Genomic DNA, 16,636 nt, shown 5'->3' on the forward strand with positions numbered 1-16,636 from the left:
AATGAACACTTCGATTATAATTATATTACGTGTTGCATGTTCATATATAGTGTCAATGTAAATATATTGTAAAGAGATATTCCTTGATTCAGACTGCACAGTTTATATCAAAATACAATTCTGTATATCTATCATAGACTACATTAAATATGAATTCCAAGATGGCGACCAAAATTTACTAAATCTAGTCTAAAGTTAATAATGAATTAAAATTTGATAACTCCTGGTGTGATTCGTCGTCAGATTCGTTAATAAATGTGTTTTTAATTAAATTTAGCCGAAGATGTAAACTACATTTGATAATGAATCATTATATTAATTGATAAACAAATATTAAAGTTTTACATCTTTTGATAGGATTAATCATCAGATAAATTGATAATTTGACAAATCAAATTAAGTCTAAGATGTAAACTAAAGTAAATAATAAATTATCAATTGATTAAAACTTATTAAAGGTCTACACCTCTGGATGTATTTCATCTTCGGACTCGTTAATAAGTTCCCGTCGTTCGATGTCAGTAAGCTTAATATAATCTACATTGTTGGTCATGGTAGATAATAGTTTACTTCTATTACGGTAAACATATATTGTAATAAACGCTACAAATGCTACAACAAAAATGTTTATAAATACAATCACCACAGTCTTAACTGTTGCTAGTATAGGCCGGCATGCCCAAGGTTCGAATAGTTTAATATCTGACAATTTCGTGGGATATTTCATCCATTCCAACATCTGCTTTATATTAACAATATAAACATCATCATGTTTCATCATATCAGCTATAGCCCTCTCCATGGCTCTCCTGTTGAAGTCATAATTGAACCAAACTGCATGAATGTGGAATCCGTATGGTGATCTATTTCCGTTGTAACGACTATAGAAATTGTCCATGATGTAGCTGTATGTGTCATTTTCATTCCATGGAGTGTTGTAACAGTGGTCAATGAAAGCACAAGGAAACTTGTGTTTGAAGTCAATCATGGCGTTAATGGGTATCTGCCAGAAGCCTTTGTGACTTTCCGTTGGGCAGTCCTTGTCACATGGTAAGGGCCATCCATAGTCCAGTGTGAAAGGCCAAGCATCATCACCGTTCATGCCCGATCTTCTGTAGATAAGAGAAATATCGTACTCAAATCCAAGGTCCTCAAGAGCGTATATCTGTGGATCCCCCGCCGTAACGAGAAAAGGACTTCGCCAACCAACGACTTCCTCTTCTGGAATTCCCATGTTGTTGATAATATTGTTTCTCTGATCGTTCGCTTCCTGTCGAACTTTGCTGCCCGTGTCTACATTCTGATGAGAAACACTATGAACTGCAATTTCAAATCCAATGTCGTAGTATTTTTTCAAGATTTCGTAGTCGGTGTATGTGTGCGAAACGAATAAAGTGATGCTAACTGGACACCCGTTTGGATTTGTTAGGTTGTTCAGGAACAAGTAGTCGTAATGGCGAGATACTTCACCATGTACGGCATCGTCAAAACCGAAGTACACCATTTGTGGAATATCCTTCCGCTCCAAAAGGTGATGAAACGTACTACAAAAGCAATTTGGCAGGAAGCAGTTCACGTTTTGTATACAAATATCACTCGATATAACAATATTAATACCGACACAAAGAATGAAATAATTCATCAAATACGTCATTGTGGCGAGGTTGTGTCCCAGCTTGTCCTGAAGTAAGAACAACCTTACACATGTCAGCCTGTTGGAATAAGTATCGGGCTGTCATAGACGTGTGAATGAAACAACAACTTGCTTACGGCTATCATACATGTAGCTAGTGGGAATCTTCGGCACGCCAGAGTGATCTGTCACGGTATATTGTTCAAAAATCGATTCTTATCAAAGTAAACTAACATACATTTGTAAATTGTCTGAACTATTGTTTTGTCCCTCAAAGAAAACATTTTTTCAAGTTTGTTGTACTTTCTGACGCATTTTGAATAAAGGTTTGAAATGTTTTCCGGATGTCCAGCCCTGGGTTTACTTATAATGTACGAACAATGACATACGTATAGGAATGTAGCTAATGGTAAGACGTCCATGTGTCCTTGAGTGTAATATAGCTAGCAGCCATTCGTTTAAATATCATTAGGAATGATTTTCAATTGCTGATTGATATCGGTAAGCCACGTTAACCGTTTAAATGGACAATGAAGCAGTTGATAAGGAAATGCCTCACTAGCGAGATATGTTCTTACGCCGAATAAGTCCATATTCTACCAGAGGAAAACTTTTTAGGTTAAAATAACAACCCAGAAGTAAAATATCCAGAAACCAAACAACATACCGTGTCAGAGTTTATTTCACACAACCCATCCGCCATCTTCTCTAGCCGAGGTGTCTTGGTCTTAACAGAAGCATTGGCTAGCGAAGATGAATCCATCTATGCACTTTGTACAACTAAGAGCATATCCAACTTTAGCTTAAACAATATCTTTATTCAAATACACCGACACACTAAATCACAATACAAATATCTATCAGTAGTATTGGAAAACAAGATATAAGTTTATATTGATTCAACTTTATTCAGTCATAAACAAATACACCGACACACTAAATAAAAAAAAACAATTATCTATCAGTAGTTTTGGAAAACAAGATATACGTTTATATTAATTCAACTTTATTCAGTCATATGTTTTTTAATTGTCGTTAAGAGCTGTGACAAAAAGTCTATAATTATGTGCCAAGAGATCTGAAATGAGTCACCAACCAGAAGACTTGTTTACATTAGTTACGCGGTCTAATAATGACATTGTAATAAACTTTTATAGAACCTGGTGACATTTAAAGCCCCACCTGGCTTCGGAAACAATAAAATTGTGAAAAAATGAAAATGTATCAAATTTGGTTATTTCCCTAACTGCTTAAGTTGTAAACTTTGACCTAAATTACGACCCTGGTGTCGAATCCAAAGATTTAAAAAAAATTAAATAAATAATTATTTTTTTCAGCTCCATACCTTCGGAGACGGAATGCTCCTTTAAGTTGAAATACAATACACATAGCAAGTGAAACTCCATATTCTGTTTTTGTTGGTATTCCTTATGCGCGATTTCACAATGGATGATGACAGCGACCGGGCGTCCCAATATACCACACTAACACCGGTTCGACATAGTGATGTTTGGCAGAATGGGCAATATTTCAACTATATGTCAGATAGTGGGACCCCATTAAATTCCCTTTCGAGGGACCCCATTACTAGCGACACGTTCACTCCAGACCTGGGCGGTGAGCTGTCCTCAGCTATCCAGGTATACATAACTGAGCTCGACAAATGCAAGGACCTGCCAAAAGAATTACTAATTGATAAAATACGTTCTTTGACTCACGACAGTGTTGCAGATCTGGAGCAACTCCGACACTGCCTATTCAAATCCTCCACAGAACGTGATGATTTCCCAGTAAAGGAAGGGTACCTTAGGAAAAGGCTTGAAGCCAGATCCACAGGAGCTGCATCGCTACAGCTTAAGTTAGCAAAGGATTGCTTTGTTTTGTTGAGGGCGACGGAGGGTGAATATACCGAAGACATTCATGAGATCATACCAGCACGGAGACGTGCTTCGAGATCAAATGATGTTTTTTATGAATATGTTGAAGTTTTGGAAAGCTTGTATTTTACGTACTCGGACAAAGGTAGAGTATTTTTTCTTGGTGACATGAATGTAAAAGTGAGAGGTCCGAAAAATAATTTCAAGGAAGACGAGCGTACAATGTATTTTCAAAACTTTTTGGAGAGAGCGCGCTTGTTATCGATTAATGTACAAAACATATGTAATGGTCCGACGTGTACGTTTTGGCCACAAACTGGCTTCAATACTGTGATTGATCACATATTGGTAGAGTCACGTGACTACGACCTCGTTGATAAATGTGAAGTTCTAGACGACAGTGAATTAAATGTTTCGGAACATCTACCTATTATTTGTACGGTCGGTATCCCTGCCATTGACTCTGTGTATGCAGAAGGCGGTAAACCTATGAAATTCAACTGGAAGAAATCGGTATCGAACGGGAATGTTGAAAATTATAAAAAGACTTTAAAAGATCTGTTAACACAATTGATTCTGCCTGAAATTATAAATAATGCTCAAATTGATACTTTTCAGGAGAACATTACAATGTGTATATTTAAAGCCTCCGAGCTCACACTTCCAAAAGTTAAGTATAAAAGTATCTCAAACCCTATTGGAGTAATGAGTTAAGAGACGTTCATGCAAATATGCTCGTAAAGAGAAAGCAGTGGTTGAAAGAAAATAAACCTAGAGAACCTACTGTATTAAGTTACAAGGAGTATAAAGATGCTAAAGCTAATTTTAGAAGGCGGTTGCGGAAGGCATTTAACCAGTATATGTCTGAACAATTTGAAGAAATAGATAGATCAGGAGAAATAGACAATAGGCTTTTATGGCAATTATTTAAAAGCAAAAAATCCAGATCACGATACACACAAACAGAAATAAAACATCATGGTAAAACTTTTCGTGAGCCAAGCGATATATTGGAAGTATGGGCTTCTCATTTTGAAAATCTTTTTAAAGATAGTCGATGCGGTAAATTTGATGAATATTTCTACAATCACATTATGGATAGTATCAAAGATATTGAGACTAATATACATGAGGAGCGCGATGTTCTCTTACATAATCCAATAACAAACGACGAGGTGAAAAAAGTATGTAAATCTCTAAAGACTGGGAAAGCAGGTGGTTGTGACGGCATTATATACGAACATCTCTTAAACGGTAGTGAAACCTAGCAAAGTTATACAATCTAGTTATAGAGTATGAATATATACCGACGGACTGGAAACGGGGGACCATTATAACGTTATACAAAGGAAATAATAAACCAAAGGACGATCCCAACAGTTACAGAGGGATAACATTGTTACCGGTTATTTTTAAAGTATTTGAGATGTTGTTATCAGAACGAATAAGTTCAGTTCTAGATTCCGATTCGGTTATTAGTAAGCATCAATCGGCCTACCAGAAAGGCTTATGTAGTCAGTGTACATCTTTTAACTTGCAAGAATGTGTGAGGTACAACACGGAGAATGGTGAAAATGTATATGTTAGTTTTTTAGATAGCAATAAGGCTTTCGACACAGTATGGCATGCTGGCCTGCTTTTTAAGTTACATGAAGTTGGTTTAAAATCCAAAGTATGGAAAATATTGAAAGGTATATATACCGGTATCAAAAGTAGAATTTTGTTTAATGGTTTACAGTCCAGATATGTACCGATGGAAAGCGGTATCTTACAAGGTAGTGCGTTATCAGCGAAAATGTATCTAGTATTTATCAATCAATTGTTGTAAGATATTGAGCAGAGCGGTAAAGGGTCAATGGTAATTGATATAAGAGTAAACGTCCCTACTCAAGCGGACGATATATGTCTTATTAGTAATAAACGTAATGATCTGAAATGTATGCTTAAGATGTGTGAAGATTATAGTAAAAAATGGAGATTTTTGTTTTCCTCAGTCAAAAGTAAAATTATGTGTTCTAGTAAACACAAGAATATGAAGTCACATTTTTATCTATACGATGAAAGTATACAAGAAGTTGAAAATATTGTCCATGTAGGTATAATGTTAAATTGTAAATTACATTCATACGAACGCACCAAACGCGCATGTAATAAATTAAAAAGTGGTACAATGTGTCTAATTAGGAGTGGTGCACACCCCAGTGCACTAAACCCCGTGACTGCTGGTAAATTAATCAAACAAACTGTGTATACGTCAGCACTATATGGTTGCGAACTATGGATTTTATCTAGGAATGAAGTTTTGATGTTAGAGAGGGCACATAGGTTTATTCTCAAAGCAATTCAGGAATTTAATAACAGGACCCGTACCGATATGTGTTTGGGGTTGATTGGATGGACAACCATAGAAGGTTATGTAGACATCTTGTTTTTTGGAAGATTATGCCATTTAGAGAAGAGTACTTTGACATATTGTATATTTTTAAGAAGGCTTTAAAAATCTATGTTAAGTGGAAACGAAAGCAAAGGTGGAATTGTGGATGATATTATGAGAGTAATTAATAAATATAAATTGAATTATGTAATCAAATTATTTATTCAAACAAGTACATTTCCCTCAAAACCGCAATGGAAGAAACTCGTGAAAGCGTCAGTGTTGTCAAAAGAAGAAAAAGAGTGGAAAGAGAGAATGATGAGCGATAATGAATTCAGTAGATTTAGGCTTATTCATAATAAATTAGAGCCGCATGTGTTATGGAAACTTGCAATGAAATATCCTTGCTGCAGAAACTCCATACATTATGTTATGAAAATTGTCGTTTCCAACTTTACAAATGAATTGTCAGCGCTATGTCACAAATGCGGCAATATGTATAGAGATGTTTTAACCCATATCATAATAGACTGTAGTTACATCGATAATCTGAGAAATCAACTATGGTGTTCCATCGCATGTATTAGTGACACGGGTTTATTGTTGAGTGTCTATCTACATTCCCTCTCGGATAAAGAACTTGTACATATCCTAATTGGTGGACCAATTAATTTCGAATTGAGTAAAGTAGATGTTGATGAATTCAGAAGAATAACAGTAGTTGCTGTAGAAAAAAATGTCAAAAACGTATTACCGGTAGCGTGACTGACGTCACTACATTTAAAGTAATTTTTTTTCCTCTGTTTTTGAATGAATATACATCATTATTTACGGTTTGCACGTATGATTTAAAGTGTAATCTATTAATCATAGTAATTTAATATATGAGTATGTGAAATATATATGTCTAGAAAGTGACATGCGAATGCACCTTAAATGTAATGTCTGTTTATAGAGACATATTATCGTAGATTATGTACATAGTACCACTAATCGACAATTATGCGCAAGTCCATTATTAATTCCACTTGTAAAAAAACTATGCACATTTAATTATTCCTACATGCATGTCATTCAAATGTATTTGTATATACACTTATGTATGTATTCTGTTTATGAAATCTTCATTTTGGAGGAAATAAAGAGAATAATAATCTACAGTGGTGGTCATGATAGATAATAGTTTACTTCTATTACGGTAAACATATATTGTAATAAACGCTACAAATGCTACAACAAAAATGTTTATAAATACAATCACCACAGTCTTAACTGTTGCTAGTATAGGCCGGCATGCCCAAGGTTCGAATAGTTTAATATCTGACAATTTCGTGGGATATTTCATCCATTCCAACATCTGCTTTATATTAACAATATAAACATCATCATGTTTCATCATATCAGCTATAGCCCTCTCCATGGCTCTCCTGTTGAAGTCATAATTGAACCAAACTGCATGAATGTGGAATCCGTATGGTGATCTATTTCCGTTGTAACGACTATAGAAATTGTCCATGATGTAGCTGTATGTGTCATTTTCATTCCATGGAGTGTTGTAACAGTGGTCAATGAAAGCACAAGGAAACTTGTGTTTGAAGTCAATCATGGCGTTAATGGGTATCTGCCAGAAGCCTTTGTGACTTTCCGTTGGGCAGTCCTTGTCACATGGTAAGGGCCATCCATAGTCCAGTGTGAAAGGCCAAGCATCATCACCGCTCATGCCCGATCTTCTGTAGATAAGAGAAATATCGTACTCAAAGCCAAGGTCCTCAAGAGCGTATATCTGTCGATCCCCCGCCGTAACCAGAAAAGGACTTCGCCAACCAACGACTTCCTCTTCTGGAATTCCCATGTTGTTGACAATATTGTTTCTCTGATCGTTCGCTTCCTGTCGAACTTTGCTGCCCGTGTCTACATTCTGATGAGAAACACTATGAACTGCAATTTCAAATCCAGCGTCGTAGTATTTTTTCACGATTTCGTAGTCGGTGTACGTGTGCGAAACAAATAAAGTGATGCTAACTGGACACCCGTTTGGATTTGTTAGGTTGTTCAAGAACAAGTAGTCGTAATGGTGAGACACCTGACCATGCACGGCATCGTCAAAACCGAAGTACACCATTTGTGGAATATCCTTCCGCTCCAAAAAGTGATGAAACGTACTACAAAAGCAATTTGGCAGGAAGCAGTTTTCGTTTTGTATACAAATATCACTCGATATAACAATATTAATACCGACACAAAGAATGAAATAATTCATCAAATACGTCATTGTGGCGAGGTTGTGTCCCAGCTTGTCCTGAAGTAAGAACAACCGTACACATGTCAGCCTGTTGGAATAAGTATCGGGCTTTCATAGACGTGTGAATGTTACATGTAGCTAGTGGGGATCTTCGGCACGCCATAGTGATCTGTCACGGTATATTGTTCAAAGTAATCAAACATAAACATCAAAGTAAACTAAAATACATTTGTAAATTGTCTGAACTGTTGTTTTGTCCCTCGAAGAAAGAAAAATAATTGTCAAGTTTTGGTTTGTTGTACTTTCTGTCGCATTTTTAATAAAAGTTTTAAATGTTTACCGGATGTCCTGCCCTGGGTTTACTTATAATGTACGAACAATGACATATGTTTAGGAATGTAGCTAATGGTAAGACGTCCATGTGTCCTTGAGTGTAATATAGCTAGCAGCCATTCGTTTAACTATCATTAGGAAAGATTTTCAATTGCTGATTGATATCGGTAAGGCATGTTAACCGTTTAAATGGACAATGAAGCAGTTGATAAGGAAATGCCTCACTAGCGAGATATGTTCTTACGCCGAATAAGCCCATATTCTACCTGAGGAAAACATTTTAGGTTAAAATAACAACCCAGAAGCAAATATCCAGAAACCAAACAACATACCGTGTCAAAGTTTATTTTACACAACCCATCCGCCATCTTCGCTAGCCGAGGTTTCTTGGTCTTAACAGTAGCATTGGCTAGCGAAGATGAATCCATCCATGCACTTTGTACAACTAGGAACATATCCAACTTTAGCTTAAACAATATATTTATTCAAATACACCGACACAATAAATCACAATACAATTATCTATCAGTAGTATTAGGAAACAAGATATCAGTTGATATTAATTCAACTTTATTCAGTCATAAACAAATACACCGACACACTAAATAAAAAAACAATTGTCTATCAGTAGTATTGGAAAACAGGAAATAAGTTTATATTAATTCAACTTTATTCAGTCATATGTTTTTTTAATTGTCGTTAAGAGCTGTGACAAAAAGTCTATAATTATGTGCCAAGAGATCTGAAATGAGTCACCAACCAGAAGACTTGTTTACATTAGTTACGCGGTCTAATAATGACATTGTAATAAACTTTTATAGAACCCGGTGACATTTAAAGCCCCACCTGGCTTCGGAAACAATAAAATTGTGAAAAAATGAAAATGTATGAAATTTGGTTATTTCCCTAACTGCTTAAGTTGTAAACTTTGACCTAAATTACGACCCTGGTGTCGAATCCAAAGAGTTTAAAAAAATAAAATAAATAATTATTTTTTTCAGCTCTATACCTTCGGAGACGGAATGCCCCTTTAAGTTGAAATACAATACACATAGCAAGTGAAACTCCATATTCTGTTTTTGTTGGTATTCCTTATCTCTATTTGCTCCTTTTTATTTTTATTCTCGTGTTATTTAAAATACAAAATTAGTTTAAGTAATATGTTGCGCGACAGATTTTGTATATACACCCTTGTTATGGAAAGGACGTAAGTGAGTTGTATAACGTTTGTCCTATCCATTTGCTTTTATCTGCAATCTTGATTTAAACTAAGTGGATGAGATAGTGGTTTTTTAAAGAAGCAACAAAAACATTACAAGTCGAGCCAGTAAATAACGAAGTGTGAAATTTTGTGGATTTTACTGTTATTTAAGCATTGAACTGTTACCAAATGGTAGTATACAGTCGATATGAATACAATTTGGATGACAGATAAATAGAATGTCGCCCGTTAGGGTCATGATAACTATAGATTCTAAACATGGATTTTTGGCCTCACTCTCCTCCTCTGATAAATGGGCGTTTAAGTGTGGGTTGAAGGGTGGTATTGCTACTCACTGTATTCATAGATAACCATTACCCAAATATTTCGCTTCTTTTTCTGTCGAATGCTGATAGACAAATTCTTACTCGTTAATAGTAGTTCTAAAACATTGTGCAAGATGCAACGGGGGAAATTTGTAGATCTGTGTTTAGTATTCAGAAATAGAAATTGTAATGTGGTGTATTTATTTATTATTTATTTATTTATTCAATTTTTTTTATTTTTCAATTTGTTTGTTTTGTTTTTGTATTTTGGTTTTTAGTTTTTGTGTGTTTTTTTTTTTTTTTTTTTGTTGGGGGGAGGGTTTGGTTTGGTTTGTTTGGTTTGTTTTTGTTTAACATCCTATTAACAGCCAGGGTCATTTAAGGACGTGCCAGGTTTTGGAGGTGGAGGAAAGCCGGAGTACCCGGAGAAAAACCACCGGCCTACGGTCAGTACCTGGCAACTGCCCCACGTAGGTTTCGAACTCGCAACCCAGAGGTGGAGGGCTAGTGTTAAAGTGTCGGGACACCTTAACCACTCGGCCACCGTGGGGGGAGGGGGGGAGGTATCAATTTAAGAGCCTGAAAAAACAACTTACCTGATTAAGACGCCATTCCGAACCAAAACATATAACATTGCCAGAACGCTCTATATTATTCTTAATATAACTATTGATAAACTGACGGTCCACATAAATTCATCTAAACATAACGTTATATACCCAACTATTGTCAAGTAGGAATGACTTGCGATATTATCAGTGTGAAACGTTACGTACATCATTGGCTTTTGGACAATACATGTCAGTCATTTTTTATTTATCTTGATGGCGTTTTAGCCAAGTTGGCTTACAGACGTCTTAAACAGGGAACCGTTTGGTATACTAGTATATGTTGGTAGACGCATTCGAGTACAAGAAATTGTCATCGTTCCAAATAAAGGCATATAATTCGTGTATAATTTCAGAATTATTGAACAGTTGTATACACTTGACTGGGCATGATATACTCATGGTGTCTGTCCTAGTATGGAATAATCATGCTGTATTGTTTAATGTCAAGACATGGTAAATATGCATATCATAGGACAACCAATGTACTTTATTCTAACTGAACTTTGACCCCTATAGGTAAAGTGTTCCAAACTCTGAAAAAAACAATCGTGTCCTTTTTCGGATATGAAATGTACTTATGGAATTTCCGGATGAAATGACTACTACTGTTTCTGATATTAAACTGCAAACTTAAGAGTTTTGAATGAAAACTACATTTTAGAAATTTGAATATTGGCTTGATTTAGATCAAAACAAAGAACATAATTCAAGTAACTTTTAATAGTGTCTTTAGCGATCGACGTCGTTGTTTCTTAATACATGACAATTAAAATGATGAATCGGCTGCAACGGAATTGACTTTGTATTAAAACAAACTACACCCAAACAACTATTTGTATTGTATTCACAAACCCTATATCGGGGGCCACGATAGCTCAGCGATAGTTCTTGTTTGCACTGTGAGGAACCTCGGGGGCCCCAACCCTTGAGGCGCTATGTTTGTGATAATAAAATATTTATTTTTAAGAGAAAGAGACAAAAGAGCGCATACCACGTAACCTCGGGTGAAGATCCGAGGGGGGTGGTTCGTGTCGGTTTGTTTCTCGAGAAGCTGAGAAACGAGTCGGTCTGTGATATCGCGGTTGTGTCCTTGGAAAGACATTTTACCTAATGGGACATTGTAGATATTACAGAAATCAGTAAGGTGAAGCTAACCATTGGTACATTTCATACATCGATATGTCATGGATGGGTGTCTGCAAGACCAAGTTTTTTTTTTTATCTGAGCTAGTATTAGACTGTAAATGTAAATAGAGATGGGGGTCTTAACTAGTGTTGTAATATGTAGAGAAAATCAGTTTTTGAATTCTTCAATTCTTCTCCCGAACCTACAGAAAACAGCACGATATCATAGTAACAGAGGAAAGCTTGGGAGGTGGTAGATATGTATATCCGGAGACATTTCCCCCGAAAAATTATATATGTACACTACGCCATATTTGTCAGCTTACTTTGTCTTTGGTCATGCTACATATATATATATATATATACATGTATGTACCTTTCAATCTCCTTCTCGACCACTGAACTTATATATTGTATGCCTGCAATTAGAGCAGAAAAAAAATAGTTTAATTTCATCTTATAATTCTTATATAGTTTAATTTATCATGGGAACCGTTTGCAGTTTCAAGTTTCAAATTTCATTCATAGCTTTAGGTCCATCAGTTAGACAGGAGACGTGACAACTGTTAGATGCATATAGTGCAATCCAAGTATCCATCGACCCCGTTGCCGCTAGACCAGAAACATGACAACATTTCGACGTAGTCCGAGTATCTCCCGGCCCTACTACCAACCAAGAGACATGACAGATGGGTTATGCTATCCGAGTATCCCCCGACCCTACTACCAGTCGAGAGACGTGACGAGATATATACGCATGCATATTATACAATTCGAATATACCCCAACTTTATAACCACCAGACTAGTGGCATTTATATATGCCGTCTGAGTTTCCCCAGACCCCAGTTACCCTAATACCAGCCCAAATACACGACCTTACATGTACGTATCCCGAGTATCTTCCGACCCTACTACCAGTCAAATGACGTGATGACAGTTTCTACAAATGTCTGGTGTAGTCCGAACGCCCTGAGATCCTACTATCATCTAAAGACATAAGGACAGTTGGGGTCTAGTTAAGTCCGAGTGTCACTCGACCCTACTGCCAGTCCCCGGATATAACGACAGACAGATGTCGGCGATATTGTGTTGCAGTTCGGTGTTACCACCAGACTAGAGATATAACGACAGTTAGATATCTTGTGAAGTCTGAGTATCCCCAGACCTCTGCACCAGACCAAAGACATACACACAAGCGGTCTTCTATAAATTAATCAGTACATGTAACGTATACATTCTAAAGGACCCACGGACACAATGTTTCAATGACTAGAATTTAATGTGCCAAACTGGAAATATACATACAAATATACACATATAAACCAATCTTACAACACACCAGTTTTATAATATATAACAAACAGGGGTATATAGCGATATTCTACCTGGCCGCCTCGACGGATGTGTGCATTATTAATTACAGGTAGTTCATGCCTTGCATTCTAACAACGTAGTAATTAATATACTGTGTCGTCCCGCATACAAACGACGCCCGACGACACACAACCCATGGCGGGGGCCGATACACGCCACAATTACCGATTTAAGATAATTCAACACAGATCGATAGGCAACACTATATCACTAATCAAATACCTGATCCGATTATTTGCGCACATGATAGCAAAATCTATATAGACATAATATATATTACATTTAAACTTCACCAAACACAGAGTTCATATTCTATATTTGAATTATCTTAATAGATATAATACTTAAGGGCAATAGAGGTTATCAAGATCGTCGCCGTTAAAAATTCAATCGATCGAATTTCTTTTCAGATGGCAACACATACAAACTTAAGTGTTCAAGATTAAATATACTGTACAGAGCAATAAAAACTGAAAGTTTATTGAACACTTAATGTCTAGATTCAAAGTCTTGCTATTATAAACCAATCTATACAGTTTGCACCAATAAATATAATCCCTATTAGCTATTGAAGGGATTAGTTAATTTTCCATTTTCATACAAATGCCGAATTCAATTTACAAACAATATTTTATCGAAGATTATCTTTATCTTAATTGAACTCACTGCCTCTCCTCGAAAACTCTGAAAATGTCCCATTCATCTGTGTGTTTTAATGAATTGTAAAGCAAACAAAAAATCTGTAAAATGTTATCATATGTCGAATTTCCGAAAAAATGTAAGCACTGGATTCGTCTTCAAGCGGTGTCCAGTTCAATGTAATCCGGATAAATGGATCCTAATCTGTTAACATTTCCGGAACCAGAAAGTTTCCTTGAGAATAAATTGCAAAGAGATATGTCACATGTTCAATTAGAAGATGGCTCTCAGCATACACGATTACCATGGAAACGTTTTCGGACAAAAGAATACACACACACACACGGCACATTACAGGAATGACACAATATAATACTGATATGTGACTTCGTTATAGGCCAAGCTGTCTTGGGTAAGCAGGTGGCCTCACAACGACTGCGAAATCGCCGTTGAGCAATTCATACAGAACACGAGCTGAATGTTGACCGGATGTGGCCTATGTTTCCGTTTTTGAGAAGCTTTTTTGAAGTGGGCGAATCTTACAGGAGGGCTTCCGGGTACCACCTTCCGTCCACATACACTTCTTACAATCCTCAAACAGTTCCATCCTGGACCAAGCATGTCGACCGTTTTCCATGAAAGTATTCTCCAGTTTCCATGTCTGGGATACCTTGGCTCTTGAAGATGTGGTGGGGCGCCCAACACGACGCGTAAGCTCGTCCTGTTCCGCCTCCGTCATGGTACTTGGGGAGCGCTCTTGTACCATCATAGGAGGGGCGGGAGGGCCGACCCTCTGCTGGAACCACGGTGACGTCAAAGACGGCATTTTAAAGTATTAAATTGTCTTAATCCTGTGTGAAAATTTAAATGTCTAACCTCCGCGGTTTCTGCTAAACTGGTGTTGGTATTGTCAATATGAAATACCACACATGCTGTTACATCATAATTGCCTCAGCCTATGTTCCCAGACTAAACCAGGAGGCCCCAAATAACACAATGACTAACGCTCTGTCGATATATCGATATTTACGCGTGTCCTCTTGCTCAGATAAACGGCACTGTGGTTCTGTATAGAATGATAGATTGAATGTTTTTGAAAGTTCTTAAACACATAATCCCGCGGAGTCAGAGGTGAGATCTATGGCTAAGCCACTTGATAAGTAAATTTAACTGTGTGTAGCAGGTATATAATCAGTGTTCCGAGTGGGTAAGTGATTAAATATAATAGAGTTTTCCACCAGTACAAAAGCCCGATCTGCATATCTTGTAAAACGTATCCCACCAGACACAGATATTCTAACAGTTAGCTTTATCTCATTTTATTTACTCGCAATATTTTCAAAATAAATATGTAGTACCAACCGATGTACGTTTTCTTTAATACCCTTGATATCATATATTTCTCAGTGAACGATATGTTTCCATTTGTTTAGGATATATTGAAGGAAAAAATAAATTGACAATTTATTAAAATCACGAGAAAGCTAACCAGACTTAAAATATATCTCTATTGTTCGTTAGTACATATGTATAGTACATATGCCAACGCAGTTAATAAATTCAATAACTAATCACGTGACACACTCCAGCATAAACCCAGACGTAGGTACATCAGCTTAATGACTCAGGAATGTAGATTTTATTATGAATTATATATCCCTATGAGTGTTACATTTAAAACTAAATGTACAATTTATCAGAATCCCCACGTTCCACAGTCTTCGTGATTTTAAGTTTTTTAGAATTTATCTGATATGAATATTTTAAAGTGTTTTACTTAATGACTGATTATGCTAATAACAATAGCAACCCCGGGCCAAATAATTACCGTGATGTGTATTGCCAAGGAACTGATACACGGACGGCAGAAACGTCAGCGAACCAGAACGACTCGGGTGATTGCTTTTGTCAGTCCAAAACATAATGAATGCAGCACTATGAAGATTCATAAACTTACAACGATATTTCAAAGACATAAATCCTCTCCAAATATTTTCAATCGGGTAATTAAGTATTTTTCATTTTTCCCCCATTTTCTTCGTAAAGAGGAGGAGTTTGAAAAGAAAGGCTGTGAAATCTAGGTGTCTGGTTTGGTATTGTTTTGTCGTGAGTGTGGTACCCCGAGTTTCCTCTGGCCCTGATACCATGTCTGGTGTGGGACATGGTATCGGGGCCAGAGGAAACTCGGAATGAATGTTTTTTGACGTGATCGTGTTGATAGATCTACACACTCGTAAATCGATACAACACGTATTGGATGTGTTGTCCGGGCACGTGCTTGATTATGTATGTAGTGATGTCACGCGCTAACAGAGACAGGAGTTGTTGTCTCCGGGGTTGATGAAGGGAGGGGGTAGTGTTTCAATTACTTGGGTATACCTTTGTAGGTTCGTAGGTCAAATAGTCTGGCAGGTATCGATCACATCCTAATTAATTATTCAAATACACCTTTGTACATGTACAATATACATGGTAGCAGGCAATAATATACCTAAGTGGATACTTAATTAGTGTAACAGCTACCATGCATACCCCAGTATAGGGACACTCTGGAGGGGTTCCGTGTGTAATGTATACCGTACATAACCCAGTATATGGACACTCTGGGGAGGTTCCGTGTGTAATGTATACCGTACATAACCCAGTATAGGGACACCCTGGAGAGGTTCCGTGTGTAATGTATACTGTACATACCCCAGTATAGGGACACTCTGGAGAGGTTCTGTGTGTAATGTATACCGTACATACCCCAGTATAGGGACACTCTGGAGAGGTTCCGTGTGTAATGTATACCGTACATACTCCAGTATATGGACGCTCTGGAGAGGTTCCGTGTGAAATGTATACCGTACATACCCCAGTATAGGGACACTCTGGAGAGGTTCCGTGTGTAATGTAT

The 16,636-nt window shown here is 36.9% G+C and overlaps 2 protein-coding genes across 2 annotated transcripts; both read right to left on the reverse strand.

Annotated features, from left to right (window-relative positions):
• Nucleotides 1-460: 460 nt before the first annotated feature.
• On the reverse strand, nt 461-1,504 carry LOC117330176. Its single transcript, XM_033888398.1, has one exon. It carries the CDS (start codon nt 1,502-1,504, stop codon nt 461-463), a length of 1,044 nt encoding a protein of 347 aa, XP_033744289.1.
• A 4,408-nt stretch (nt 1,505-5,912) lies between these two features.
• LOC117329702 lies at nt 5,913-8,457 on the reverse strand. Its single transcript, XM_033887780.1, has one exon. The coding sequence runs from the start codon at nt 8,154-8,156 to the stop codon at nt 6,981-6,983; it is 1,176 nt and encodes a 391-aa protein (XP_033743671.1). The 5' UTR covers nt 8,157-8,457; the 3' UTR covers nt 5,913-6,980.
• Nucleotides 8,458-16,636: the final 8,179 nt, after the last annotated feature.

Source organism: Pecten maximus, chromosome 6, assembly GCF_902652985.1.
Source record: "Pecten maximus chromosome 6, xPecMax1.1, whole genome shotgun sequence".
In the NCBI taxonomy this organism is placed as follows: Eukaryota; Metazoa; Mollusca; class Bivalvia; order Pectinida; family Pectinidae; genus Pecten; species Pecten maximus.